The sequence below is a fragment of the Panthera onca genome, chromosome B4 (assembly GCF_046562875.1).
Source record: "Panthera onca isolate mPanOnc1 chromosome B4, mPanOnc1 haplotype 2, whole genome shotgun sequence".
NCBI lineage: Eukaryota > Metazoa > Chordata > Mammalia > Carnivora > Felidae > Panthera > Panthera onca.
This window is the reverse complement of record NC_138345.1, coordinates 75599984-75627203: the sequence shown is the minus strand read 5'-3', so window position 1 is coordinate 75627203 and position 27220 is coordinate 75599984. Positions and strand designations below refer to the sequence as shown.

General features: G+C 49.2%; 2 protein-coding genes across 3 annotated transcripts; both read left to right on the top strand.

The window, feature by feature from the left end:
- The first annotated feature begins 874 nt into the window (after positions 1-874).
- DHH (desert hedgehog signaling molecule) lies at positions 875-5732 on the top strand. Its single transcript, XM_060657744.3, has 3 exons — positions 875-1459; positions 4138-4399; positions 4680-5732. The coding sequence occupies exons 1-3, from the start codon at positions 1157-1159 to the stop codon at positions 5303-5305; spliced, it is 1191 nt and encodes a 396-aa protein (XP_060513727.1). The 5' UTR covers positions 875-1156; the 3' UTR covers positions 5306-5732.
- A 15123-nt stretch (positions 5733-20855) lies between these two features.
- Positions 20856-25888, top strand: RHEBL1 (RHEB like 1). 2 transcript variants are annotated; one of them, XM_060657758.2, is made up of 8 exons: positions 20856-21103; positions 21749-21820; positions 22170-22237; positions 22513-22595; positions 22685-22741; positions 22934-22981; positions 23541-23622; positions 23783-25888. In XM_060657758.2, the coding sequence occupies exons 1-8, from the start codon at positions 21052-21054 to the stop codon at positions 23870-23872; spliced, it is 552 nt and encodes a 183-aa protein (XP_060513741.1). In that variant the 5' UTR covers positions 20856-21051; the 3' UTR covers positions 23873-25888. The 2 variants fall into 2 exon arrangements, with proteins under 2 accessions (XP_060513741.1, XP_060513742.1); XM_060657759.2 differs by lacking the exon at positions 20856-21103 and adding an exon at positions 21156-21297 and having other exon boundaries at positions 21668-21820.
- Positions 25889-27220: the final 1332 nt, after the last annotated feature.

Below are 27220 nucleotides of genomic sequence, written 5' to 3'. Positions count from 1 at the left end.
TCAGGGAAACAGGTGGGCAGTGTCAGGACATCAGGCAAGGCTTCTTAGAGACAGTGGTTTCTAAACAATAATAGATTGGTGGGTGAAGTGTTGCAGGCTCAAAGCCTCTGAGATGAACCTAGATGGCTGGAACCAGAGCCCTAGGGGGTCCAGAGAGGGAGAAAGCTATAGAGAGATGCCTAGATGGAAGGTGAAGGGAAGCATCCATTAGCCTGTTAGAGACTGTACCTGTACTCACTTTACCTTCCAGCAGCTTCCACCTGACAACGTTATGCATTAGAAGAGAAGCAGCCTTTGGGTGTTTGACAGGGTGGAAGTTTGAAGTCCAGAGCTAGATAATAACTACAAAACTCTGTCCCTGATTCTGGGGGAAGCTCTCAGAAAAAAGCTGCAGAGTTACCAGAGAAAATGGTCCGCTGGTACCCAACCTCTTCCAGTCCTAGTTACTGCTGAGGAGAGATGAAAAGTGGGGGACGTTTGGGGAGGACCAGTGGGAAGAAAGGCTCTGGTTGTATGCCCAAAGGGCTTGGCTGGCCTTGGGTAGAAACTGGAACCCATACTTCCTGGATGATAGCAGAGGACAATGGCCTGCCAGGATAGGCTTTGGGACAGTAAAGATCCAATTCAAGTATCAGAGGAGGGTGGTTTGGTGCCAAGCTTAGGTTTGGGAGTAGAAGGATGCTTATTCAGGCAGCTACGGACTGAAAAGCTGCTAGGAATTCTTAGACAGGTGTCTGCCCAGTTTCCAGGATGGGACACACTTCAATGGACCAGCGGTGACCGACTAGAGCCCCCGCCCCGGTGGGAGGGGGAGGGACGGTCCTGGGAGAAGGGCGGGGGGCGGGGCCAGGGGCCACTTAAGGCGGGGCCGGGGAGTTCTGGCAGCGCAGGAGCCGGGCAGCAGAGCCAGGCTGGGCTGGCACTCACCCACGACCCCCCTTCCCTGCTATGATGGCCCATCAGTAGCAGGTTCCAGACCCCCCCGGGGGCATGTGGGCAGAGCCAGCGGCAGCCAGGTGCGCAGAGCCACAAGAGCTCTAGGGCACTCTGGGGGCAGCTCTGCCTGCTGGGCTCTCTGGTGCCTAGGGAAATGCCCAACTGACGGGCGAGCTAGTGAGGACAAGAACGTTCCCTGTGGCCTGAGTCCTCTGCATCCATGGCGCTGCCGGCCAGGCTGGTGCCCCTGTGCTGCTTGGCGCTTCTGGCGCTGCCTGCCCAGAGCTGCGGACCCGGCCGGGGACCGGTTGGCCGGCGCCGCTACGTGCGCAAGCAGCTCGTGCCGTTGCTCTACAAGCAATTTGTGCCCAGCATGCCTGAGCGGACCCTAGGCGCCAGTGGGCCGGCAGAGGGGAGAGTGGCAAGGGGCTCCGAGCGCTTCCGGGACCTGGTGCCCAACTACAACCCGGATATCATCTTCAAGGATGAGGAGAACAGTGGTGCAGACCGCCTGATGACCGAGGTAAGGAGGACCTCTCCCCACCTGCGCCCAGGGCACTGCCAGTTCCTGCGGCAGCCCCGGAAGGGTGAGCTGGGTTTCATCTATAGGGACCTTAAACTCAAAATCTCTCCCCACCATTCCACTCCCCCCCCCCCCAAGGAAAAAAAAAAAACCCACCTTTGCTCACTGGACTAAGTAATCTGGAGGGATCCCAATAGGGAGAGGCTCGAATGGGGAGGGGAGGAGGGACTAGTGAGAGTGAAGCTGGGAGAGACAGAGAGGGCGGGGAAAGGAGGATGGCGGCAGGCGAGACGGGAAATGGCTGAGGCGTGGACCGGGGGTCAGCTACCGAGCCAGGCAGGAAGGGCTGGGGTGAGCTGGGGGCCAGGAGCTGGCTAGGCAGCAGACAGAAAGCTCTACCCTTAGCCTGGCTCCTGACCTGATTGTGGAAAAGATCTGTGGGCTTTGAAGAGATTGAAGAGGTTGAAGGAGAAAGGGGTGGCGAAGGGTTAGGTCACCAGGTCATCTACCTGAGAAGGGGCTGAGCAGGAATTGTCTTCAGCATGGGAGAGGCACCCTAGAACCAAGGCAAGGCTATTCTAGAGTCTAAACGACTGTCTTGGGTGAAAAGTAGTCCTCAGTGGGAAGAAGAGATGGGCCCACCTGAGAATCAAAGTGTTCCAGGCATCCCTCAAGCTCAGCTTAGCTCAGGGGTTTTCCTTGAAATTGAAGATTAAATTCAACTACCATGCAGCAAGCATCTGCTGCAGACTGGAATCTAACTGACCTAGGATGAGGTGAGCAATACCTTAGGGGTGAAGGACCACCTCTGGCCAGTGATCTTAAATGTCAGAACTGGAAGGAAACTTGGAAGTCACATTTTTCCACCTCCCCGCCTCAATTTTGCAGCTGAGAACTGGGCCCCAAGAGGAAAATCGATTTAATCAAAGTCTTAAAAACTAATTAGTGGCATGGCTGGGACTAGAATTCAGGACTCCTGATTCTAAGTCCTATACACTTTCCATTACACCACCTAATTGTGTATGGAGTGGGGAGGTGGGGGGAGAGGGAGGGGTACGGATTTCCTCCGATTAATTGCCATAGTTTTCCAGGTTACTTTGTTAGGAAAACCTGTCCAGGGGAGAAAGAATTCCTTCTACTTCTACTCAGAGATTGGGAAGGGGACACTCCTTCCCTCCTTGGTCATGGAATATTGTGACCTGTTCCTCTGGCTGCCACCTGCAGCAGAGGGGCCAGAGCAAGGGACAGGCCCAGGAGGGGCTCTGACGGGCCTGGGAACCCCTCAGTCCTGCTTATCTCCCACACCCTGGCTGCAAAAGGCCTCCATTGAGTTGGCTCTGCACTGGGCTGCTGCCCCCGCAGGTCAAGGCCTCAGGGCCTCCTTAGGGGACAGAATGACAAAAAGTTGGAAGGAGTTACCACTTTTCCTGTCTTCCCCTCCCCTGCTCTCCAACCCTGCGGAGGTGTAGAAAACTCGGGAAGAAGGGAAGGGGGAAAATGCCCCTCTGGCACTTAGGAGAAAACCAAGTCCGAGGTGAGAGGTCGGAGCGAGGAGAAGAAAAGGAAGCTGTCCTCTCCGAGCCTCCTCCCGCCGCGTCCGTGCTATGGTGCGTGCCAAGGTCTCCGGCTCCCAGACTAGAGCCGCCCAGATAACCGTGGTCTCACTCCCCCGGGTGCAGGCTTCCAGCCACTGATGCTTTCCCTCCTCTCCACTCCCACCCTGCAGGGGGCCCCCCAGTTCCGCGCAAGGGCAGCTCCTGCTAATCTCAGGTGCTACTCCCACGCCTTTCTGGGATGCATCTGGAACAGAGATGGAAAGACGGGGCTCTCCGGGCTGGCAGAGCCTGAGTTGGAATTGGGAGGGCTGGTCGCGCTGGGGGAGGGGGCCCGGCGGGCGGGAGCAGGGATGGGGGGCGCGGCTTTCTGCCCTTTCCTCTCCCTGAGCCGGGGCGGCTGAAAAGCGCCTTTGTGGATGGAGCTGCTGAGTCCGCTTCTCCCGGCGCGTCCCCGGCCTCGGCCCGGGATTCTCGCTCGGTTAAGTCATCCCGGAGAATGGCCATTGTACTTCGCGCAGCCCCCGCCACCCAAACCCTTTTTCCAGCAGCCTTGATCCCCCACGGCTCCGCTTGGGCACCTCTGTGGGGGGCACTCGCACCACGAAGGGGTTAATGCTAGGGGCCGAAAGGAGGAGGAGGAAGGAAGGAAGGAAGCGATGCCCGGTGCCAGGGAAGGCAACGAAACAAAAGATGAATCAGGCGGAGGGAGGGCAGCCGGGGCTTGGGGCGGGGGCCAGGCTCAAACAGGGGCTCCTCTCCGGGAGCCAGGCTGCTCAACCCCTCCCTGACCGAGCTTCCACCCGCCCTCTCAACTCTTGCCCTCTTCCAGGTTGAGCCGAGGTCCCATAACGAGTGAGGGGCGGGCGTCGAAAGTGGGGAAAGAGCTAGGTATAGGCACCCCCTATCAGTCTCCGAGGGCACCCCACAGTTCTCCCATAACGCTCTGGAAAGGGAGTGCTTACTGACGACTGCACCTATTCGGATTCTCACCTCTCCGGGACACTCAAAACCTGGGAGGGAGTGGAGTGAGGCCAGGAAAACAATCGACCCTCCCGTCCAGGTCCCTTTTGCCCCTAAGGTGAGAGTGGTAGTGAGGAGACTGACTCCTTTATTCCCCGCCAGCGCTGTAAGGAGCGGGTGAACGCGCTGGCCATTGCCGTGATGAACATGTGGCCCGGAGTGCGCCTACGGGTGACCGAGGGCTGGGACGAAGATGGCCACCATGCTCAGGACTCACTCCACTACGAAGGTCGTGCCTTGGACATCACCACGTCCGACCGCGACCGCAATAAGTATGGGTTGCTGGCGCGGCTGGCAGTGGAAGCCGGCTTCGACTGGGTCTACTACGAGTCCCGCAACCACGTCCACGTGTCGGTCAAAGCCGGTACAGTAGGGGGTGGGTGGTGAGGTCCACCCAAAGGGGGCTCCTGCCGGGAAACAGAGGCTGCACCTCTCCGGTGCGACCCTAGGGGAGACCAAGTGGGCGTTAGGGTTGTAAACCATCCTTCCATTTCTGCCCAGGTTGGGGCCAGATCCATGGGAAATTACATTCTGTCCCAGGACTGGTTGAGGTCTGCGGCTGGGCTCGACCCATGTCTTTGAGAATCTGTACATCCTGGAACCGCTGGTCTTGATTCAGTCATCTCTGTGCATGTTCCCTGCAGATAACTCACTGGCGGTCAGGGCAGGCGGCTGCTTTCCGGGAAATGCCACCGTGCGCCTGCGAAGCGGAGAGCGGAAGGGCCTGCGGGAACTGCACCGCGGAGACTGGGTGCTGGCTGCAGACGCGGCAGGCCGGGTGGTGCCCACGCCCGTGCTGCTCTTCCTGGACCGGGACTTGCAGCGCCGGGCCTCTTTCGTGGCTGTGGAGACCGAGCGGCCTCCGCGCAAGCTGTTGCTCACGCCCTGGCACCTGGTGTTCGCCGCTCGGGGGCCAGCGCCCGCACCGGGCGACTTTGCGCCGGTGTTCGCGCGCCGGCTGCGGGCGGGGGACTCGGTGCTGGCGCCCGGCGGGGACGCGCTTCGGCCGGCACGCATAGCCCGCGTGGCGCGCGAGGAAGCAGTTGGCGTGTTCGCGCCGCTCACAGCACACGGCACGCTGCTGGTCAACGACGTCCTGGCCTCGTGCTACGCGGTTCTGGAGAGTCATCAGTGGGCGCACCGCGCTTTCGCTCCTTTGCGCCTGCTACACGCGCTGGGGGCGCTGCTTCCCGGCGGGGCCGTCCAGCCGACTGGCATGCACTGGTACTCTCGGTTCCTCTATCGCTTGGCGGAGGAGCTGCTGGGCTGAGCGCGGCGGACCCAGAAACCCAGAGGCGCCTGCTGAAACCGGGGCGCTCGGGCTGAGATCTGGGGATGTGGGCAGCAGAGGAGGCTGACTGCGGGGGGAGGAAGGGATAGGGGAAAAAAATGGAGGCGAGACTGGACTGCTTGGTTTAGGGGCAACCTCCAGCTGAGAGGAGATCCCTGGTCCTAGGTAGACGGGGTTGATGGTGGGTACTCCCTGACGAGGACTATTTCACCTCTTCCCGAGTGCCTCGGCCCCACCCGATTATTTTATTTTATTTTCTATTTATAAATTGTAATATAATGATCTGCTTGCCCCGCCTGGCAAGGTGAGGGGCCAGGGCACGGCGTTAACACTGTCTGACACAGCCAGCCAATCTGACGTCTGACATTTTCCTACAGGTGGGCTAATAAAGGGAAGGCTTGCAGGAGCTTATTGCAAAATATCTCTATTCAGAGAGTAATTCACCTCCAGAGTGGAGAAAGGGAACTCCGAGGCAATACCTTCCTTCTGACTCCTCCTACCCCACCCCAGCAGGTCTTCCCACCTGCTTCCTCCCCTCAGAGGGTGGGGCCCAATTGATCAGCTCCGGAGACCAGGAGACCAGATGAGTCATACCCTTTTCTAGACTGTTGGTCCCTTCTCTCACCATCCTTCTGCCCCGACGGTTCCATACAGAATGTTGGAGGGGACAGGGTTGTTGAAGGAGCAAGAGGGTCCAGGAACGTCCTTTCTCATTCATATGGGTTCCAGCAAGGTCTCTGGCCATTGACTTACTGATGCCCAGAGAATTCTGGTCCCTGATTGTTAGCCTGCAATCCTGGTCCCTTCCCAAAGGCCGTGAATCAACCTCATTCCCATTCTACCCTAGTGTCAGGGTCTGGATGGGTCCCGTGTTTTATTCTGGGATGCCACTGGACCAACTGATGACCCTTGGGAATCCCTGGCTAATTTATAACTGATAGTTCCCACACACTCTTGGTCAGGAGAAAGAACGGGCACAGAGGGCTGGAACCTACCTCTCCTGAAGGGCTGTGGGCAGAGAACAGCTTCAAGCCCTGGTGTATGTGTTTGGGGGTACAAGGGGAGGCTCTCCAAGCAAGAGCATATAGGTATTACAACCTGAGTCCCCTTCTTTTTTAATCTTATTTATTATTATTAGTAGTAGTAATCTCTACACCCAAAGTTGGGCTGGAACTTGTGACCCTGAGATCGAGAGTCTCATGCTCTTCCGACGGAACCAGCCAGGCACCCCCCCCCCCCCAAGTTCCCTTCTTGATCACCTGTCCTAGTTGTTTCTACTGGCTTCCTTCACCATCTCCTCTTCCTCCCCCTGTTTTCTCTCTCTCTCGGCTTTCTTCCCTGGCCTGGGTGTTCCTGGAAACTTCAGGTTCCAATGCAGCAGACAGGCAGGAATTCAGGTGCCCCTGAGTTAAGAATGGAAGCTCTGAGGAAGCTGGGCCTCAGTGGAAGGGTAATGTCTGGGGTCTGGGGGATGGAGGGGTTTGGTGGTACCACTGAGGAGCCAGCCCTTGCCTGTCTCAGCTGTGCACTCACAGTCCACAGGGTCCCTGCTTTACACCGCCCCCTGGTGGCTTTCAGGATCAGTTCTCTTCCAGACCACAGGAAAGAGAATTATATACTGCAGGGATGGGTGGACTGACATGCGCAGAGGAGCCTTATCTCAGGAGGTGAAAGATGGTGTGCAGGGCTTGGTAAGTTGCCAGGGTTGAGCCACAGGTGTCAAGGGCTGGTGAGGAGTCCACACGCCTCACCTTTGGAAAAGTCTTCCAAGCCTGGCATTTTTGCATCCCTTGTGCCTGGTTTAGCTCTGTGGCTCCCAGTTGCTGAAGGTATAGTTGTAGCCAGATTCTGTGAAGATCCAAGTAGCCAGCTCATCTCCCTCACCTTGTGACACTTGAGTTCAATGTCTGGAGGTCAAAGCATACTTAGGGTTCCAGGTAGTGCTTGAGAAAGGCAACATTTGGAAGCAGAATACGTTTACTTTTAATGTCCTTCCACTCAGTATTTCCTTCAATCCATACCAGGTACCCGTTGCCACCTTCCCCTCCCTTTTCCTAATCTCAGAAACATAATCCAAGCTGTGGATCTTTCCCCAGAGCATGGCCTCGAAGTCAGGCAGACCTGCAGGTAATGATACCACCCCGAGAGGATTGTTGACAAGATGAGTGTATGTGCCAATGTGGAATAGGCACTCAGTCCATGTTTTCCATGATATGCTCCATTTCTCACTGCCTTTGCTGCTTTCTATTCTCTGTCTACTTCTCTACTCACCACTCCACCAGAAGCAGGATTTATCCATGATTCCCAAATATTTTGGGGGTCGTGTTGCCCCTATAATGGTTTCATTTCATAACATTCTTTCAGAAGGTGCTGTGTGAAAGATTTGGGTTTGCTTTAAAACTAAAGTATAATTGGCTCGGTCAGTTAAGCGCCCAGCTTTGGCTCAGGTCATGATCTCTCAGTCTGTGAGTTGGAGCCTCACATCGGGCTCTGTGCTGACAGCTCAGAGCCTGGAGCCTGCTTTGGAGTCTGTGTCTCCCTCTCTCTCTCTGCCCCTCCCCTGCTCACACTCTGTCTGTCTCTGTCTCTCTCAAAAATAAATAAACATTTTTAAGAAATTAAAAAAAAAACTAAAGTATAATTAAAAGTAATCTTGTTTTGAGAATTTACAGAGCATTTTGTAACCTTGGCAAGACCTCTCTGCGTACTGGGAAACCAGAGTTGAGAACCACTGTTTCAAGGTTCAGATGACCTTTATAAGCCCTCAAATCCAGACATTTCACCCCCCCCCTTTCTTCAAGCAGGAGTTACTTAACATCTACAGTGTAGTGCTGTATTACGCATGAAAAACACACAAAATATTAAGAAACAGCTTCCTCCATGGAGGAGTACACTTAAAGGTATAAGATGGTTAACTACCAAATCAACATTGTTACTTAATCAGGATGAATTGAATGGGTGGGAAATGTCATCAAAGTACAGGGAAGACCTTGTGAAGACAGCGAGGCCTGGATAGAACGTTAAAGCGTGTAGGTGGTAGAGACCAGAAAGGGCATTCCAGGCAGAAGTAACAACATGAGGAGCGACTCGGAATCTGGAAGGAAGATGTGCAAGCTGGCTACATGTAGTTCCAGTTGGGGAGTGGAACTACAGGTAGCAAATGTTTCTTCAGAACTTACCATGCATCAGGCCCTGTTCTAGCCCTTTACATGCATTCTCATTCCATCCTTAAGATAACCCTGTGGGGTTATATTACAGATGAGGACACTGAGGCAAAGAGAGGTTTAAGCCACTTGCTCAAGTTACCACAGCTGGTAAGTAGTAGAACGGGAGCAGGAATAACAAGAAATAAGGTTGCCTTGATGGATGGGGCCACCTCCTATAGGCCCTTAAGAAGTTGTTGACTCTTGGGGCGCCTGGGTGGCTCAGTTGGTCAAGCGTCGGACTTCGGCTCAGGTCATGACCTCTTGGTCGAGCCCAGCGTCGGGCTCTGGGCTGATGGCTCTGGGCTGATGGCTCTGATGGCTCTGATGGCTCGGAGCCTGGAGCCTGCTTCTGATTCTGGGTCTTCCTCTCTCTCTGCCCCTCCCCCGTTCATGCTCTGTCTCTCCCTGTCTCAAAAATAAATAAACGTTAAAAAAAAAATTAAAAAAAAAAAGTTTTTGACTCTCATTCCCTTCACTGAGTGACTAGTAAGTCCTAGCATTTTGACAGTTCTATTTTCCTCTCATTTTCATTGGCTCTTCTTTCTCCTGCCTGGATGGCTGGCTTCCTTAAACAAATTTTTTTAATGTTTATTTTTGAGAGAGAGAGAGAGAGCACGTGCCCATGCGTGTGTATGTGTGTGTGTGTGTGTGTGTGTGTGCATGCATGTGTGAACGGAGGGGAAGTAGAAGAGAGGAAGACAGAGGATCCCAAGTGGGCTCCAACACTGAGGGCACGCTGGGCTTGAACTCATGAACCCAGAGAGATCATGACCTGAGCGGAAGTTGGATGCTTAACCCACTGAGTGGCTGGCTGGCTTCCTTAACTAAAGTTACCTAGCCAGTAAACCAATAAAGGATATTTATTTATTTATTTATTTAAAAAATATATACATATATATTTTTTAAGTATATATTTAATTAGAGGAGAAGGGAGACTGAGTTTTATTATAGACTGAATGTACACATCCCCCTCCAAATTCATATGCTCAAACTCTAATGCCTATGTGACTGTTTTTGGAGATGGGGCCTCTAAGGAAGTAACCGAGGTCAAATGAAGTCATAGGAGTAGGGTCCAGATCTGATGGGATTAGTGTCCTTATATGAAGAGACACCGGAAAGTTACTATCTCTCTCTTTGCATGCACCAAGGAAAGGTCCTGTAAAGACATAGTGAAAAGGCAGCCACCTGCAGGCCAGGAAGAGAGTTCTCACCAGAGACCAAATTGTCCAGAACCTTGATCTTGGACTTTTCCAGCCTCCAAAACAGTGAGAAAATAAATGTTTGATGTCTAAGCCACCCAGTTTATGGTATTTTGTTATGGCAGCCCCGACAGACTAAATACAATCCTTCAGAAATGTTGGCAGTAAGAAGAGGCCAGTGCTAAGATGGGGTCTTAGTGAAAACAATGTACTCTGCTTGAAAAGCGAACATTTCTGACCTAGAGCTCTGACTGCTTTCGTGGTGTCCACCATATTGGAGGAAGCTTTCTTCTCTGTCTGGGAGACTGAAGCAGCTGTCTGTGGGAAGAAGGCTATGGCTGGTCAGGGTATCTCCCTGTGGGAATTGTGTGGCCAGTTAGCACATGCAGACTCTCTTCTCCCTGTGATTGTCTCTATATGTGGTTTGATTGATGTATACAAATGAACATCAGAGGGGGAATATCTTGTCAGGTTTTACTGAGTGCCCGCTTTGTGCCAAATACTGTGCTGTGCCATGGGGGGGGAGGACAGTGAGTCAGGCATGGCTCTTATAGTTCACCTGGCAAGACAGACACGGTGGTCAGAATGTTGTTGGTGAGTGCAGTGAGATAGATGAGGAGTGACTTTCAAGCTGAGACCTGAGGATGGGTAAGAGTTGTTCGAGCAGGGGGAATGGCATATACAAAGGTCTGGAGTTGGGGAGCAAGAGTAAATTGAACCCAAGGAGCATCAGTAAGTTCAGTTTAGTAGAAGGGAAATGTGAACTATTTAAAGATTTTTCAATTTTGTCCTAAAGATGAAAAGCAGTTGTAGGATTTGAAGCAGATGGGGGGGTGGGTGTCAAACTTCAATTAAAAAAATTTTTTTTAACGTTTATTTATTTTTGAGACAGAGAGAGACAGAGCATGAACGGGGGAGGGGTAGAGAGAGAGGGAGACACAGAATCTGAAGCAGGCTCCAGGCTCTGAGCCATTAGCCCAGAGCCCGATGCGGGGCTCGAACTCACGGACCGCGAGATCGTGACCTGAGCTGAAGTCGGACGCTTAACCGACTGAGCCACCCAGGCGCCCCAAACTTCAATTTTAAACAAGAAATTGGAAATCAGATGGGCTTTTTAGGTCATCTTTATCCTTAAGTATGTTGGTCATCCTCTGTGCATGTGAGTGTTGCTAGGTTTTTAAAAAATTTTTAAAAAACGTTTATTCATTTTTGAGAGAGAGACAGAGTGCAAGCGGGGAAGGGGCAGAGAGAGAGGGAGACACAGAATCTGAAGCTGGCTGCAGGCTCCAAGCTGTCAGCACAGATCTGTCAGCACAGAGCCTGACACGGGGCTCGAACCCATGATCCACAAGATCACGACCTGAGTGGACACTTAACCGACTGAGCCACCCAGGAGCCCAAGTGTTGTTAGTTCTGATTGCAAGTGGCAAATGCCCCCATCCCCGTACAGAATGTGTTATGGGAGCAGATGGTGGGGGGCAGTGGAGGGATGCTGGAGCAGGGCAGGAGAGGATAGGGACAGATCTGAAGGTGATACCTCCATCCCTGGCTTTGCTTCTCTCTGAAACCTAAACCCAAACTGTCTCTCAACTTGTCTCCTTGGGACCACATAACCTAAGAACACAGTTATCTGACTCCAAACCACATGGTGTCCAAACAGAAGTCCTTGGAACTGGGGGCTCCTTTTCTGCTATTCTCTTTTACTTTCTAGCCATTCTTTCAGCAGAGTTTGGCTTAGCTTGGAGCTGATGGCCCTAAACTGAGACAGAGCTGCCATCCTGAGAGCCAGGTCTGGGATGAACATTGCAGCTGCCCAGGGAACAGCTGGTTAAGCCCTCAGCAGCTGCAGCAGCTGGGATTCCACCCAACATTTGAGCTGGGATTAATCCCATTTCCTCCACACACATCCCTTCCCTGTTCTAGTCCCTGGCCAGTCTACAGTATCTCGTAGAATTTTTGAGACTAAATTCATGCGCCTCTCCCTGAACTAAGTGAAAGCCAAAGTCATCCACCTTCCTCCTCTTGGGGGCAGGTGACCCAAAGCACTTCTGGACCATTGCAGGAATGAGAGCCTCCTTGCTCTCATTCCCTCAATCCCTTGATAAACTGGCTAGGATGGATTATTCTTTGAAATGTCTGATTTTCAATAACCATTAGAATTGGTGGGGTGAGGAGGTAGATTTCCTTTATCTTTGAAAGACTCTATACCAAGGCCTGGAAACTTGGTGGGAGTGTTACAGGAGGATCAAACATCATATGGGTATTTGTCACTTTTCAACCATGATTGCTTCTCCCTTAACTGTGATTCTACAGTTGTGAACAACAGGGCTGTTTATTCCATTTGGTGCTTATGCACCAGCTGTGTGACCTTGAGGAAATCACTTTGTAAGAGATGCCAGAGGCTACAACGAGGTGCTTCCAAGAAGTTGGAAAGAAGGGGGTGCCCTGAGATTTGAACAAGGCAAATTAACACAGAAAGGAACAAGGCATTTCCTCCCAGGCCTGGAGAGTTGACTCCCTCCTTTCCACAAATATTTATCAGGCCCCTGCAAGTACTAACAGGTATTTTACTATGCTGAGGATTTCTAACATTTCTCTAGGGAAACAGACAATCATTTTAATAGATTAAATTAATTTAATTAGGTTTTAGCTTGGTGAAGCGGCCTGACCAAATTTGGATTTTAGAAAGATCACTCTACTTGCCGAGTGGAGAGTGAACTAGAAAGGAGTTAGTGAGTCCAGGGAGGAGAGCAAAAGCAAAAAGGATAGTGCAGTGGTGCAGACGAGAGATGATGTTGGTAAGGTAAAGAAGTGGCAATGGAGATGGAAAGAAAGGACAGTTCTAGGAAATATTTGTATTCGTGGGATTGATAGGACTTGGTGGTTGATTGAATGAAGTAGGGAGCAAAGAGTAAGTAGGAGGAGAAAAGGCTTTCTCTCAGTTTTCGCTGTGTGATATTAATGTGCCTGAAATGAAAGAGAAAGAGTAATTGACCAGCCAATATCAATCTATAATCCAAAATGGAATGTGGCAGATGGGCCATTCAGTCAACGAGAGTTGTTACTGTGTGCCCAGGAGGATCTTGGTGAGGGAGGTGCCATATGTAGTCACTGGTGGGGCAGGAATGGTTCTTCAGGCCTCCAGACAATTGGCTGAAATCCCTCATAGAGATGTAATTTTCTGCCCTTCGGGCAACAGTCTGGTACCTCAAAGGGAGTGCCCTAGATAGAGGACACAGGGATCCTGGGTGGTGGGAAGGGAGCGTGATGGGTCCGTTGGAATGGTAGGACCCAGATCAGGCACTCAGGACTTCTTGTAAGGCTTCTCTAGCATATGAGGATTTGGAGGTGTCCTGAGCAAGTCCAGTTCCCAAGTTGGCTAGACTGAGTGTTCTTCCCAGGATCTTCTTTCTCAGTGGTGTTCAAGGAGGGAGCCAGACCATCTGCCTTCCTCTAGGCATACCTCTCTGGCCAAACTGTCAATTCACTTTCAAACCAATAATGATAATTATTCTGATGGCTTCAATTCACTGAGTACCAGCTCTTTCTTTTCTTCTTTAATGTTTATTTAATTTTGAAAGAGAGAGAGAGAGAGAGAGCAAGAAAGGGGCAGAGAGCAAGGGGGACAGAGGATCTGAAGTGGGCTCCACCTTGACAGCAGAGAGCCTCATATGGGGCTCAAACTCACTAACTGTGAGATCATGACCTGAGCCGAAGTCAGACAACTCACTGAACCACCCAGGTGCCCCTCGTACCAGCTCTTTCTTAATAGAGTACCTGGGATATCACACACATTATTGCATTTATTTCTTGCGACAGTTATGCAAAAATGAGTATTTGGTTCTAGAAGGACTTAAGCAAGTGACAGGGACTGCTGGAGACCTGGGTTTTGAGGCTATGCAGCCAGAAACATTGCTCAAATCACAGAACCAAGCCAGTGCACCGTGGCACCTGCCACTGAACACTAGACACTGCAATTTGCAGACCAATGCTGACACTGACATGGATACGGGAAGTCACTGCTGACACGGCCGCCACGGGCCACCCTGGAACTCGATCTTTCTGCCAGCAGCCAGAAACAATGTCAGACATCTGCTACCATGTTGTTCCAACCATTTCATAGAGGAGAAACTGAGGCTCAGAGTAGTGAAATAACCTGCTTAAAATCACACAGTGAATAAGCTAGGGGTTGACACCAGGTCTGGTTGACTGCAAAGTCCATACTCTTTCCGCTGTGTTTTGCAGTTGTGACTCACTTTACTTCTCCAGGCTGTGGCTTCTCCGCCTGTAGTCTGGAGAAAAAGTCTGGACCAGGTGATCACCAAGGTCCTCCGTCTCTAATAGGTTATAATTCAATTATTTCGTACATTGCTGGTTATGGTCCCTGGATTGGGAAAGGTCCCCCAAGAGGAACTAAGTACTTCCCATTCTTCTGAAATGGATTGGTGTTTATCATCTCCATACTAACAGAAATCAAGAGTAGGTGTAGGAGCGAGGGGGAGGACCGGACGAAGGGAACATGCAAGGAAGACGCCTGCAAGTATATTGTGGTTATTTTTCTGTGGAGTGCCTAGAGACACATATCCTTCAGTTGCCCATCAACATGCGAATACCTGGGGAGTGCCCCCAAATCCACATGTCACAAATAAATGCATTCATTCAGTACTTTCCCCTTAACCCCACTAAAAAATTCCTGTTCTTCCTCCCATGTCTTCTAATCCTACACATGGAATTGCCGTCTTCCTTCACTCTGCTTTAATCAGGTCATCAACTTCACTTCTGTCTGGAGTGCCCTCCCTAAGAGTCCTCGCTATCCTCTCTGTTGTGACCTGGTCCAGGCCCTCATCTTCCCCTTTCTGGGTATTGGCTTCCTATTAGGGCTTCCCCTCCAGCCCCAACCTCTCTTGGTACTACCTTCTCTAAAGGGCCACCAGTGTGACCCTCATAAAGCTTCCCCCCCACACCCACCAAGTTAACAGCAAAGATTCCACTGTTTACTGCAGTGCTACCCAAACCTTGTACTGTTTTCATGACTATGGCCATAGTCTCTTTCTACCCGTATAAAGGTTTAGTATTCTTCTTGAATTCCATTGGCTTTTCTTACTACCAGCTTTAGCTTCTGAGCAAGAATATTTGTGAAGTCATAGCTTTGGCATTATCGCTATTGTTTTTCCCACCACATATTAAAAATCACATAACAAAACAGAATTTTAGGTGTGTATGTTGCCTGAGTCATCTTACATACCGCCAATGGTATATTTTGAGAATGCTGGATACTGAACAAATGTCAAATTCTTTTTAGTAAACTCTACCCCCAACAGGGGGGCTCAAGCTCACGGCTCTGAGATCAAGGGTTGCATGCTCTAGACTCTGAGGTCAAGAGTCCCGTGCTCTACTGACTGAGCCAACCAGGCACCCTAAAGGTCAAATTCATTTATTTTGTTTTGTTTTATTTTATTTTACTTTATTTTTATTTGTTTTTTAATGTTTATTTATTGTTGAGAGAGAGTGAGAGAGACAGCACCAGCAGGAGAGAGGCAGAGAGAGGGGGACAGAGAATCTGAAGCAGGCTCTGTGCTGACAGCAGACAGCCTGAGATGGGGCTCAAACTCATGAACCTCAAGATCATGACCCGAGCCGAAGCTGGATGCTAAACCGACCAAACCACCTAGGTGTTGCCCCCTCAAAGCTCAAATTCTTATAACTTTTTAAAAAATATTTATTTATTTTTGAGAGAGAGACAGAAACAGAGTGTGAGCAGGGGAGGGGCAGAGAGAGAGAGACACACACACACACACACACCCAGAATCCGAAGTAGGCTCCAAGCTCTGAGCTGTCAACATAGAGCCTGACATGGGGCTCGAACTCGTGAACCGTGAGCTCAGGACATGAGCCAGTCAGACATTTAACCGACTGAGTCACCCAGGCACCCCAAAGGTCAAATTCTTAAAGCTGGCATTCAGAGCCCTCCCTGATCTGATCCCAGTCTAATTTCCAGCCTTAATTCACAGACAGCCCACATTCATAGAGTGCTGCAGGTACAGGGTCCACTCTGTATTTCCAGACATGCTGTGTTTTCAATTCTCTGAACTTTTTGCTATTTTCCCCAGGGCTTTCTCAAGCTGTAAGGCCCAGCTACATCATCAATTAGCATGTGAAACCTCTGATCCTTCCAGACAGAATCAAGCTCCTTCCTTCCTCCTTTCCTGCCTTCCTCTCTTCCTTTTCTCTTTTTCTCCCTTGAGAATAATTCTTTCCTCTATGCTTCCAGCTATTCATACTCTGCTGTGAGACTTAAATATAATTTTGCCTTCTAATCTCTTACTTGATAATTTTCCCTACCATAATTCAGAGGTGTATCATTCAGAGTCCTTGGGGGAAACATTGCACAAATGGGGAACTGAGGAGAATATAATGAAAGGGCTGTTCATAACGTTGTAGGAAAGGGTTAAAGAATATCTTGGAGAGGGGGGAAACATTGAGTCTGGCTTCAGAGAGGAGCCACTAGAAGCGGTGATCCCTAGGCCTAAAGGGGCAAGGGAAGGAAAGGTTATGAGAACCCAGAAAGACTGTAACTGCAGTTGTGGTTGAAGGAAAGGTCCGCCCAGCAGGGTCTGTGGCCTCTGGTAACCACATGTGTGAGTCCAGGAGAGATAACCGAAGAGTTGCCAGTTCAACCCACAGAATCAGAAGAAAGAATACATTGTTGTTTTAAACCACCAAGTTTGTTGTTGTTGTTGTTGTTTAAGTCATCTTTACTCCCAGCGTGGGGCTCAAACTCACAACCCTGAGGTCAAGAGTCACATGCTCTGCCGACTGAGCCAACCAGGTGTCCCCGGAACCCCATACTTTTGATACAAACATAGTAAACATGTTTTCACTTTTTATAGAGATACTTAAAACAGTTTTCTGGCAGCAGCTGATCTTTATTTTGTCTCAGTTGTTTGAGACGTAACAAAAGATATGATGCTGTCACTGTAAATTTTATTCCAAGCCCATTTATCTACCATTAGAATAGTTTACTTCCTTTTTTTTTTTTTTTTTTAACGTTTATTTATTTTTGAGACAGAGAGAGACAGAGCATGAACGGGGGAGGGGCAGAGAGAGAGAGGGAGACACAGAACCGGAAGCAGGCTCCAGGCTCTGAGCCATCAGCCCAGAGCCCGACGCGGGGCTCGAACTCACAGACCGTGAGATCGTGACCTGAGCTGAAGTCGGACGCTTAACTGACTGAGCCACCCAGGCGCCCCTAGAATAGTTTACTTCCTTTAGGTGATCCTATATTGGTGATCTTTGTATATCTTTGATCTTTACAAAGTAACTGTGCATGCATTACTCTTTAAGGTGATTGATATTTAATAAACAAATATCTTAGTCCCGAGGTGTGCAGGTCTTGTGGATTGGCTCACTGAACATTTATTCCTAATCACCTTCTCTTTTGCCTTCCTTTACTAGAGAGGGTAGAAAAGAAAATGCTAAAATTTCCAGGCTCCCTTGCAGCTAGAGATGGCTATACAATAGTTTGGTTTAAGGAGATGGGGGTGAAAATCTGCTGTGAGACCTTCTCTTCCTGTTTAAAAAGAAAAAACCAGGGGCTCCTGAGTGGCTCAGTCTGTTAAGCATCTGACTTTGGCTCAGGTCATGAACTCGCTGTTTGTGAGTTCGAGCGCTGCATCGGGCTCTGTGCTGACAGCTTGGAGTGTGGAGCCTGCTTTGGATTCTGTGTGTCTCTCTCTGCCCCTCCACCATTCACACTCTGTCTCTTTTTCTTTCTCTCTAAAAAATGAATAAACATGGGGCGCCTGGGTGGCTCAGTCGGTTAAGCGTCTGACTTCGGCTCAGGTCACGATCTCATAGTTCGTGAGTTCGAGCCCCACGTCGGGCTCTGTGCTGACCGCTCAGAGCCTGGAGCCTGCCTCAGATTCTGTGTCTCCCTCTCTCTCTGCCCCTTCCCTGCTCATGCTGTGTCTCTCTCTGTCTCAAAAAATAAAATAAACATTTTTAAAAAAATGAATAAACATTAATAAAATTTTTAAAAGAGCCATAGGAAGAGAAAGCCTTTGTCTTAGGCCTTTTGCTTTCTTCCTGATTGAAAACAAGAGAATTTGAGAATGATTTAATAAAGAGACTGTTTACAAAGGTGTGAGCAGGGTATAGGGAAACCACACAGGGGTAGAATAGTACCCTGGGGTGAGTATCAAAGAAACTGTTATCACTGTAGGCCTGAAGGGGAGAGAGCAACTAGAAACAGAAAACAGAACAAAAGAGGAAGGGTGGGGGGAGAGTTGGAGGAGTGACTTGAGGGGTGCTGGGAACTTCCAAAGGGGACATAGATACTCTCTTCCATCCATGTGATTTTCTGTGAGGGCTTCTCATAGGCTGAACTCCACTGATATCCAGGGGGTAAGGTGTGCCTTCTGGAAACAAACCTGGGTGGAAAAGAATAGAGAGTTAATCTGGAAAGACAAACAGCATAAAAGCCATCTCATTTATCTTTATGCCCATATTGTGCAACACTTTGTGAGAGTGTCTGGTACAAAGTAGGAGATGAATCAATTTTTGTAAGTTTATTTATTTTTGAGAGAGAGAGAGAGAGATACAGAGCTCTAGCAGGGGAGGGGCAGAGAGAAAGGGAGACACAGAATCCCAAGCAGGCTCCAGGCCCCTAGCTGTCAGCGCAGAGCCCAATGCAGGCTCAAACCCATGAACCTTGAGATCATGACCTGAGCCGAAGTCGGGCGCTTAACTGAATGAGCCACTGGGGCGCATCAGAGATGAATAAATTTTTGTTGACTTTCACTGAATCCAGATCTTTGTTCTACCCTGCAGTGCTTAAGACCCAATTTGGAATCTCCACCAACCTCACTCAGGCCAAATAATCCAACATAAAGTTGCTGGTCTGCAAGGAACTCCCATTACCCAGCTGAAAAGGTATTTGGGTCCCTTTCTGAGGCCAGATTAACTAGCTCTTTGAAACAACTTTTGTAGATCTGAACTCTTTAAAGCATTAGATAGTTCCACAGTTATACAAAGCCAGTCCTCCAGTACAATTTGGCTGCTAAATACCAATTCGTCAGGACCTTCCAGAAGAAATAACTTCTGTGTGCTATCTATATGGCTCAGTCTCAGTTTGCACATCTGTAAGATAAGGGTGATAACAGCTACCCATCATTCAAGTCTCAGGTACAAATGTCTTTGAAATCTTCAGGATTTCTAGGATATCATATAAAAGGAGTACCACACCCCATTACTGTCTAGTCCATTAATATCTTGGGCTCCCCCCACCGCTACAGATCTTATTTTTTTATTTTAGCTTATTTATGGTTTCCTCTTAGATTGTTGGTTTTCCCCCAAAAGAATACTTGCTCCTTATGAGCAAAGACCTTGTGTGTGTTGTTTGCTGCTGTATGCCCAGCACCTAGATAGGACATGATGATTGTTTGATAAATATGGTTGATAAATGGATAAGTAATACCAATGACCGACTTTAGGGCTGTTGTGGATATTAAATGAGATAACAAAGAAATGCATCTGGCACAAAGTAGAACTCTCTATAAATCTAGCCATTTTCTTTCTTTCCCCCTCCCTCACCTCCTATGGCTAGCCCTTTAGCAAGTCAGGTTGACCTCAGCCTCAAAATGTAGTGTGAATTCTCTACTTCATTCACCTCTACCACTCTAGTCAAGCCACCTTCACCTCTCACCTGGACTACAAGTAACAGTCTCCTAGCTGATCTCCCTGCTTCCCCTTCTGCTTCTGTCCCCCTCATTCTTCACAACCAGAGGTATACTTTTTTTTTTTTAAACCAAGGAAATATTTTAGAAACACTATTCAGATCATGGCGTGCCCCAGCTTAAACATGATCAACTGCCTTCTGGGTGCTTAGAATTAGACCAAACTTCTTTTCAAAAAAATTTTTGATGTTTATTTACTTTTGAGAGAGAGAGAGAGAGCAGAGGAGGGACAGAGAGAGAGGGAGACACAGAATCTGAAGCAGGTTCCAGGTTCCAAGCTGTCAGCAGAGAGCCTGACACGAGGCTTGAACCCACAAACGGCGAGATCATGATCTGAGCAAAAGTGGGGGCCTAACCAATTGAGCCATCCAGGCGCCCTTAGACCAAATTTCTTTACATAGCCTGGCCCCTGCCATTCTCTTGGATTTTGTCTGTTTTGGGCTGACTCACTTTCTCTCTCTCTCTCTCTCCCCTCTTCTTCTCCTGGAATTTAACAAATTTATTTTCATCGTAACACCTGTAGCACTGATGGATTCTTCTGTCAGAATTTTGTTCTAGCTAGCTCTTTATTGTCTTTCAGATCTCAGTTTAAATGGGGCTTCGTTTGAGAGGAAGTTTTACTATCTAATGTGGTCATTTCTTATTATGCTGCCTTTTATAGCACTTAATACTATCTAATATTTCCTTGCTTATATGTTTGTTTCTTCCACTAGGTTTTAAGCTTTATGCGCACAAAGACCTTGTCTGTCATGTTCACTGCTCTATCCCCAAAGCTAGAACAATGTCTGAAACATACAGTAAGTGCTGGATAAATATTTGAATAAATGAATGTGATGATTATGTTGATAACAACAAAACTTCAGATGACCTAGCCACAAATTCAATAACTTTTTCAAGAATAAGAGTTGCATTTCCGAAGATACTGATAGACTATGGAAATTGACAATAAAAGATCTGAGGCTGAAGTCTGGGGGGAAGAAGAGATAATGTATTGGAACTTGGGCCTTTTTTTTCCCTATCCAAGGATCTCAGAGACCTTGCAAAACGGAGGCCTAGAATCTTTTGACCAGAAATTCCAGCCAAGCCATAACGGGTATCTTCCATCCACGATTCTTGATTCTTCTTGATTCTTCGCAGCCAATTGTGTCGGGTTGCAAATGCGCAAACACCTCTAGGACCCTGGCTTCCTTTCTGTTTCTTTATGAATGAACCGGCTTTAGTCTGCGCAGGCGCAGCTCCTGGTTCTCCGGCTCCACGTGAGGCCCACCCTTCCCTCCTGCTGGCGGCCCCGCCCTTATCCTTTCCAATGAACCAATGGCGAGAGGCCTGGGGGGCGGAGCCCGGAGCGGCGCGGCACTGTAGATCCCCCGGCGCCCGGCTCCCTCGCGTTAGTCTTGCTGTGTTGTGATCACGTGGCCAGCTCCGGGCGCGGCGCTTGTTTTGGTTTTCCTCTAGCTTGCCCCTGGCAGCTTCAGGGTGAGCGACTTTCCTGTGCCGGTTGCTGCGCCTACCTTACACTCTGATCTCCCTTTCTTAGGGCTCTTTCAGCCCGCAGTTCTGCAAGCCCCTTGGGGCCGGCTACTGCCATGCCGTTAGTTCGCTACAGGAAGGTGGTCATTCTCGGGTACCGCTCTGTAGGTGAGTCTCCGCCTTGGGGAGAGCACCGACGCACCGCGGCTTTGTGGCCAGAGGAGGCGCGCTGTCGCGGGAACGCGACCCAGACAGGAATGGTGGCATCGATAGAACGGGGTTGTAGGGCGAGGATTGAAAGGATGGAGGAGGAAAGGCTGGGGTGGTGATAGTGTGTGGAGGGTTGCAGGAAGCAGGAGAACGTAAGGGTTAATGTGGGCTTGGTTGCCAGAACACCAGACTGGTCCCCAGTGTTACCCTGGGGACGGGGGGGTGGGGGAGGGTGGGGGGGTGGGAGGGGGGGAGGATGGGGTCAGGATTTGATGGATGGGGGCGCGGTCTGTGTGGGGCAAGTCGCAGGTGTCCGGGCGCGAGGCGACTTGATCCTAGGGGAATCCCGGATCTTTCCAGGGGTGGGGTGGGGAAAGTCTGCAGGAAAGGCTTCCTGCGGCGCTACTGAATGCATCCGGTGGCCAGGGTGCAGAGACCCAAGGCGAAGAGGGTGAGGGTAGGCTAAGGAAAAACATTGCATGGCACCCACAGGCTAGGGTGCTAATTTGGGGTCCTCTTTAGCCCTGGGCCACAGCCCCCGAAAGGGCAGAGGACGTAAATGTGGATGGATGATTTGGATACAACTACCACTGCTTCCCACAGGGAAGACATCTTTGGCACATCAGTTTGTGGAAGGCGAGTTCCTGGAAGGCTACGATCCTACAGTGGAGAATAGTGAGTAGATGTCTCCCCTAGGGGTGGGGCAGGGAGGTCTTTGTTGCCCCATCCAATTCCGTAATTAGGGAGTTTCCTGGTGCCAAGGGGCTGATTTGATTAGACCTTAAATCTAATCTTTTATCTAGTAATCCTGTTCTATGAGTGGAGCTAGAGAGTGGATTTTGCAAGATACTGCGTCCAGGATGGTGTAGATGTAGACAATGAGAACCTTAACATTGTCCCTCTAGCTGCCTGGAGAGCTCCCTAGACCCGGTCCATCTATATCACCCCTAGGGTTAAGAATGTATGGGGGCACACATTGCTAGCCCTACAAGCACCTCACAGTCAAGTTTTCTTTTCTTTTCAGCTTACAGCAAGATAGTGACTCTTGGCAAAGATGAGTTTCACCTACACCTGGTGGACACAGCAGGGCAGGTACCAGTTTGGGGTAGGGTATCTAAACATGGCAGTTCAGTTGTGGGAGATGAAGTCTGGTTGCCTCTGTGGCTCATCTGTAAAGTAGTATTAAAAGAAAAGCATTTTAGCAGAGGGTAGTGTGCAGTGCACAATGGAGCTACTCTGTAAATTCTTGTTGAATAGAAATGACTGGAATATTGAGTGCCCTAGGGAGGGTCCCCAGGATGCAACCCACAAACCTTTGCCAGCTGAGTGTTATGTATCTAGGTACTGATGTTTCTGTTTCTTGTCAGGATGAGTACAGCATTCTGCCCTATTCATTCATCATTGGGGTCCATGGTTATGTGCTTGTGTATTCTGTCACCTCTCTGCATAGGTAAGTGACCACGGTTATGAGTGGGGAACTTGGGAGGATCTGAGGGCTGTCTCAGAATAAGTTTATAGCTCCATTTCTTGTGTTTAAAGCTTCCAAGTCATTGAGAGTCTGTACCAAAAGCTACATGAAGGTCACGGGAAAACTCGGTGAGTGGCTCTGGGAGATAGAGACATAGTATGGACTTAAGGGGATGGAAGAGAGCAGGGGGTCCAAGTTAGGGAGGAGGCCAGGACAGATCCTGTCTCATCTGATGGGGAGTTGTCCAGCCTTGATGTGAAGGAGGTTGGGGTCCATGCAGAGTACGAGGGGATCCTATAGTAACTGGTATTTCTTCACAGGCTGCCAGTGGTGCTAGTGGGGAACAAGGCAGATCTCTCTCCAGACAGGTACGAAGATCTCTATACCTCAAGGCAGAGGAAAGTGAGATAGACTAGGAATCAGTCAAGGCTCTAGTCCTGGTTCTGCCACTGACCTTAACAGTCATTTCACCTCTTTTTTTTCTAACTTGAAGGTTAACACAGGATAACCCTTCTTTGTTTTTTAAATTTTAAAAATGTTTATTTATTTTTGCAAGGGGCGGGGGGAAAGGAGGAGCAGAGAGAGCAGATGACACAGAATCCGAAGCAAGCTCCAGGCTCTGAGCTACCAACACGGGGCTTGAACTCATGAACTATGAGATCATGACCTGAGCTGAAGTCGTATGCTCAACCGACTGAGCCACCCAGGTGCCCCTACAAGATAACCCTTCTATTGCAAAAGCTGTAATTTCATATTTCAAGCCTCCATCCTAGGCTTCTTTGTTTTCCTTGATTTTCTCCTTCCTCAAGCCTCCTCCCAAACCTTGGAAGTGGGATGGGTAAGAGGAAGTCTAGATTCTATAAAGATTTTGCAGAGAACATGGGGACATTGCTGTCCTCCTTCTTCACATCACAAATCTGTTTCTAGGGAAGTCCAGGCAGTTGAAGGGAAGAAGCTGGCAGAGTCCTGGGGTGCAACATTTATGGAGTCATCTGCTCGAGAGAATCAGGTGCTTGGCCTGAATATTAGGAAGGTGGTCGGGTAGCAGTGTTTTTCTTATGGCACTTCTTGGATATGGGGATGGTGGGGGAGTGGGGTATACACCTCAGAGCTGGGTCATATTGGTGGCAGTAACTAACTTTGTTGCTCTGATTCTCTGTCCCTTGCAGCTGACTCGAGGCATCTTCACCAAAGTCATCCAGGAAATTGCCCGGGTAGAGAATTCCTATGGGCAAGAGCGCCGCTGCCGTCTCATGTGAGCCCTCAGGCATTGGGTAGCTGCCTTGATTCTGCCCCTGGCACTTGCCAGGCTCCAGCGGGTGTAGGCCCTTAGGACTTCACGGGTATGGTTGCCAGCTGTGTTCCCAGTCCTCTGGTCACACAGTGTGGTACCCTCATGTTTGCACACTTTTCCCAGGCTCCAGTGGCCTGGTTGTCAATGTTTACAACGGGGCAAGGATGTCTCATGGGCACTGGCCTCTCGTCTTCTGTTTTTGCTAAATGAGTTGTTACAACCTGCAGGGTTGGGATATGAGTCCTAAGCATTCTTTATTCAGGACCCAGTCTTCTGTGCAGGTTTTGGGTGTTGGCTGTGTGAAGGGAGCTGGGGACTCCTGAAGTGGAGCTGACTCCCTAGGGTAACAATGTATATATGCAAATAAACTGAGAAATCTTTTCGTCTTGGCTTCTCTGTATGTGGGGAGAGCTCACAGCCAGTATCTCCTTTTCCAAGGAATGATGACTATGGCCTTTGGTGGGGAATAAGGGCTAACTCTTCCCTCCTACCTCTTTGCTATTCCTTACTCCTCACTCATTCAGGAGGACCATTACCCTAAGACTTATTGCCTATTTTTTCCCACCTTCTTTTCTCCTAGGTTCTCCTGTACAGGTACCAGTTGGCTGCCACTCCCATCCAAGTTTATAGGCTCTCAAGATCCCCTTAACTACAGAAACACCACCCTCTAGTGGCCAGCTGCCACATGCTGACCTAGCTTCCCTCCTGGGGGAAGCTGGCACTCAGCATTTGATGGCACTCAGAGAGAGGGTAGGGTTTGGGGAGGAAGGAAACCCCTCATCCTAGTGATGTAATAATTAAGAAGGAGGGTAGAGGCAGGGACGGAGTAAAGTGTTGGTGAAGATTTTGGCCTTCCAGAAGAGTCGAGTGAAGTAAGAAATAACGCTCCTGGTGTATATCAATCCTTCCATTCCCCATGTCCCCAGAGCCTTTCATTAAGTGGATGTTCTCTGGTCTTTTCATTACCTTTGGTGACCTTTTCACACCCTTCACACCTTTGGAATCATGTCACTTTTTTTAGGTGTCAAAAGGTATTGCTTTCTACTCTTTCTTATTGACCGGCCATCTCAGTAGGAGGATGGACATTTTAGCTAGGAAGGATCAGTCTTATCTGCCTCTAGTTTTCCTGCTCACCCCCCATCCCCACCAGACCTAGGGTCTAACTGGCATAATACTTCTGCCAAGGATTTACAAAGGTTACTGGAATAGTACCATTAACAGGGAGAACACAGACTACTCTTGCCAACTGAGGGACTCTGAGGTACCCTGTCAATGCACTTAGTTGGGAACGATGGGCAAAATCTTAGCTGTGACCTTGCTAGTGCTTGAGTCTAGGCTAGTTGGGCTTACAGCTAGGGTGACTGTTTGTCATACTGGTTTTTAAAAGTTCTGCCAGCTGCTTTTGCATCTCTAATCCAGAATCTAAAATATAAAGGCTGCTGGAAGGAGCATTCTCCAAAGGACAAGCTCAGTGGTTAAGGATTCTCTTTAGGGTGGTCACCACTCTCTTTCCTTATATTAAAATTAGGTCCTTTTATATACCTGACCTGGAATATTCAATATAGGTTATCTATTGCCCTGTTGCCATTGCCATGAGGTCTGGGGTAGACTTATAAATGTTCGAAGTTTTCTAAAAGTGTATCAAGCAATCTTAAAGTCCTGACAAAAATAATGAATAGTAGTTAATAGCTAGGTTAGAATACTTTTCCACTTAGCCGTGTGACCTTGCACAGTCACTTAACCTCTCTGAGCCTCAATTTCTCATTTATGAAGTGTAGTTAAATCTGCATAGAGTTGAGGTAAGTTGTGGTGATATTTCAAATGCTTAGAACAGTTTCTCTTACATAATAAATTCTTGAGAAAGGTGGCTCTTGTGTTATTGGAGGTCTTTTTGGTGAAGGTCAGCCTCTCTGGCTCTGGATGTAGAGAGTAGGGAGGGACCTTTCATTTTCCAACTTCTGTCTCTTGGTTAATTTATTCACTATAGCTGGGACAAGTGTGGAGTTGCTGCTGGCTTTTTTTTTTTTTTTCTGAAATAGACCCGAATGGTCAGTGCAGGGTACAAGGTACCAGTGTGTGGCTAACACAGGGCATGCCTAGTTCTAATCCTTCCTATGAACCTGGCTAGTAGAGATTTAAAGGTTTTCTGCTCTGTTAATATGGAAGCCACAAGTCACATATGGCTATTTAAGTTTAATTTAGTATTAAAATTAAACATAAAGTTCCTCAGTTGCACCACCTACATTTCAAAGTGCTCAATAGCTACATGTGGCTGAGTCGAATTAGTGTAGCTGTAACGCATTTCCATCACTGCAGAAAGTTCTATTGGACGGCATTATAAATAAACCCTTTTCCACAAAACCAGCCCTGCACCTGATTTACCTCTTTCTTCGCATCCTCCTTAAAAAGTTGTGTTTTTTTTTTTATTATCTAGATATATACAATCCTAGGAAAAACATGGCCATTGGCTTGAATCATGGATGTCACTAGATGTAATTCGTTGGGAAATTTTACCTATTTTATTTAGCCTCAATCTCATCATCATAGAAACATAATTCTACGTAGCTCATAAGGAGGGTGAGGAATAACTAAGAATATATAAAGTATCTAGCACATAGTTAGTGTGTCTCTTTCTGTTCATCCCGTGGTTACAGCTAATGCAGAAAAGCCTTTCCAATCCTTTCTCACCCAGACTTACGGGGGTGTGTGGGGGAATGCCTGCAAGTAGTGTTTTGGGATCTTGTCTAGAGTAACAGCACTCCGGCCAGGTAGCAGAAAGGCTCCAAGGTACATCCCCTCTGTTTCCTAAAAAAGGGGACACAGGCCCTGAGGGTCCGGGGAGAAAGACTAGGGGTGGGGGTGGGAGCACCCGGGGAAAGGAAGGAAACTCCACATTTGTTTTGATGGGGGAGGTGTGTGTGGTGATTGTGGTAGCACTGAGTCTTCTTTGCTCACGGAGGGGTTTGAGAGCCACAAGGAACGACTAGGCATTCGTACCGCTTTCCTTAGGGCCCCCGAACGTGGCAAGAACCCACCCTTTGCAGCGCCAGGCGCCGTGCCTCACTTTCTCCATTTGCGGACTCCAGTTCCCAGGATGCAGAGCAGCGGCCAATCTCCTGGCTCTTCTTCCATCCCCCTCCCGGGAAAGATTGCCCCTGGCCAAGGCAAGGGGGCTGGTGGAGCTTCTGGGACTGAAAACTGCAAGGGAACGGAACTAGAAAGTGGCCGCAGTCCTAGTTTCACGAGCCGGTCAGTGAAGGAGGCAGGTCCAGGGCCGGGGCGCAGAGGAGGGGGGCTTCATTCCCACGTGTCT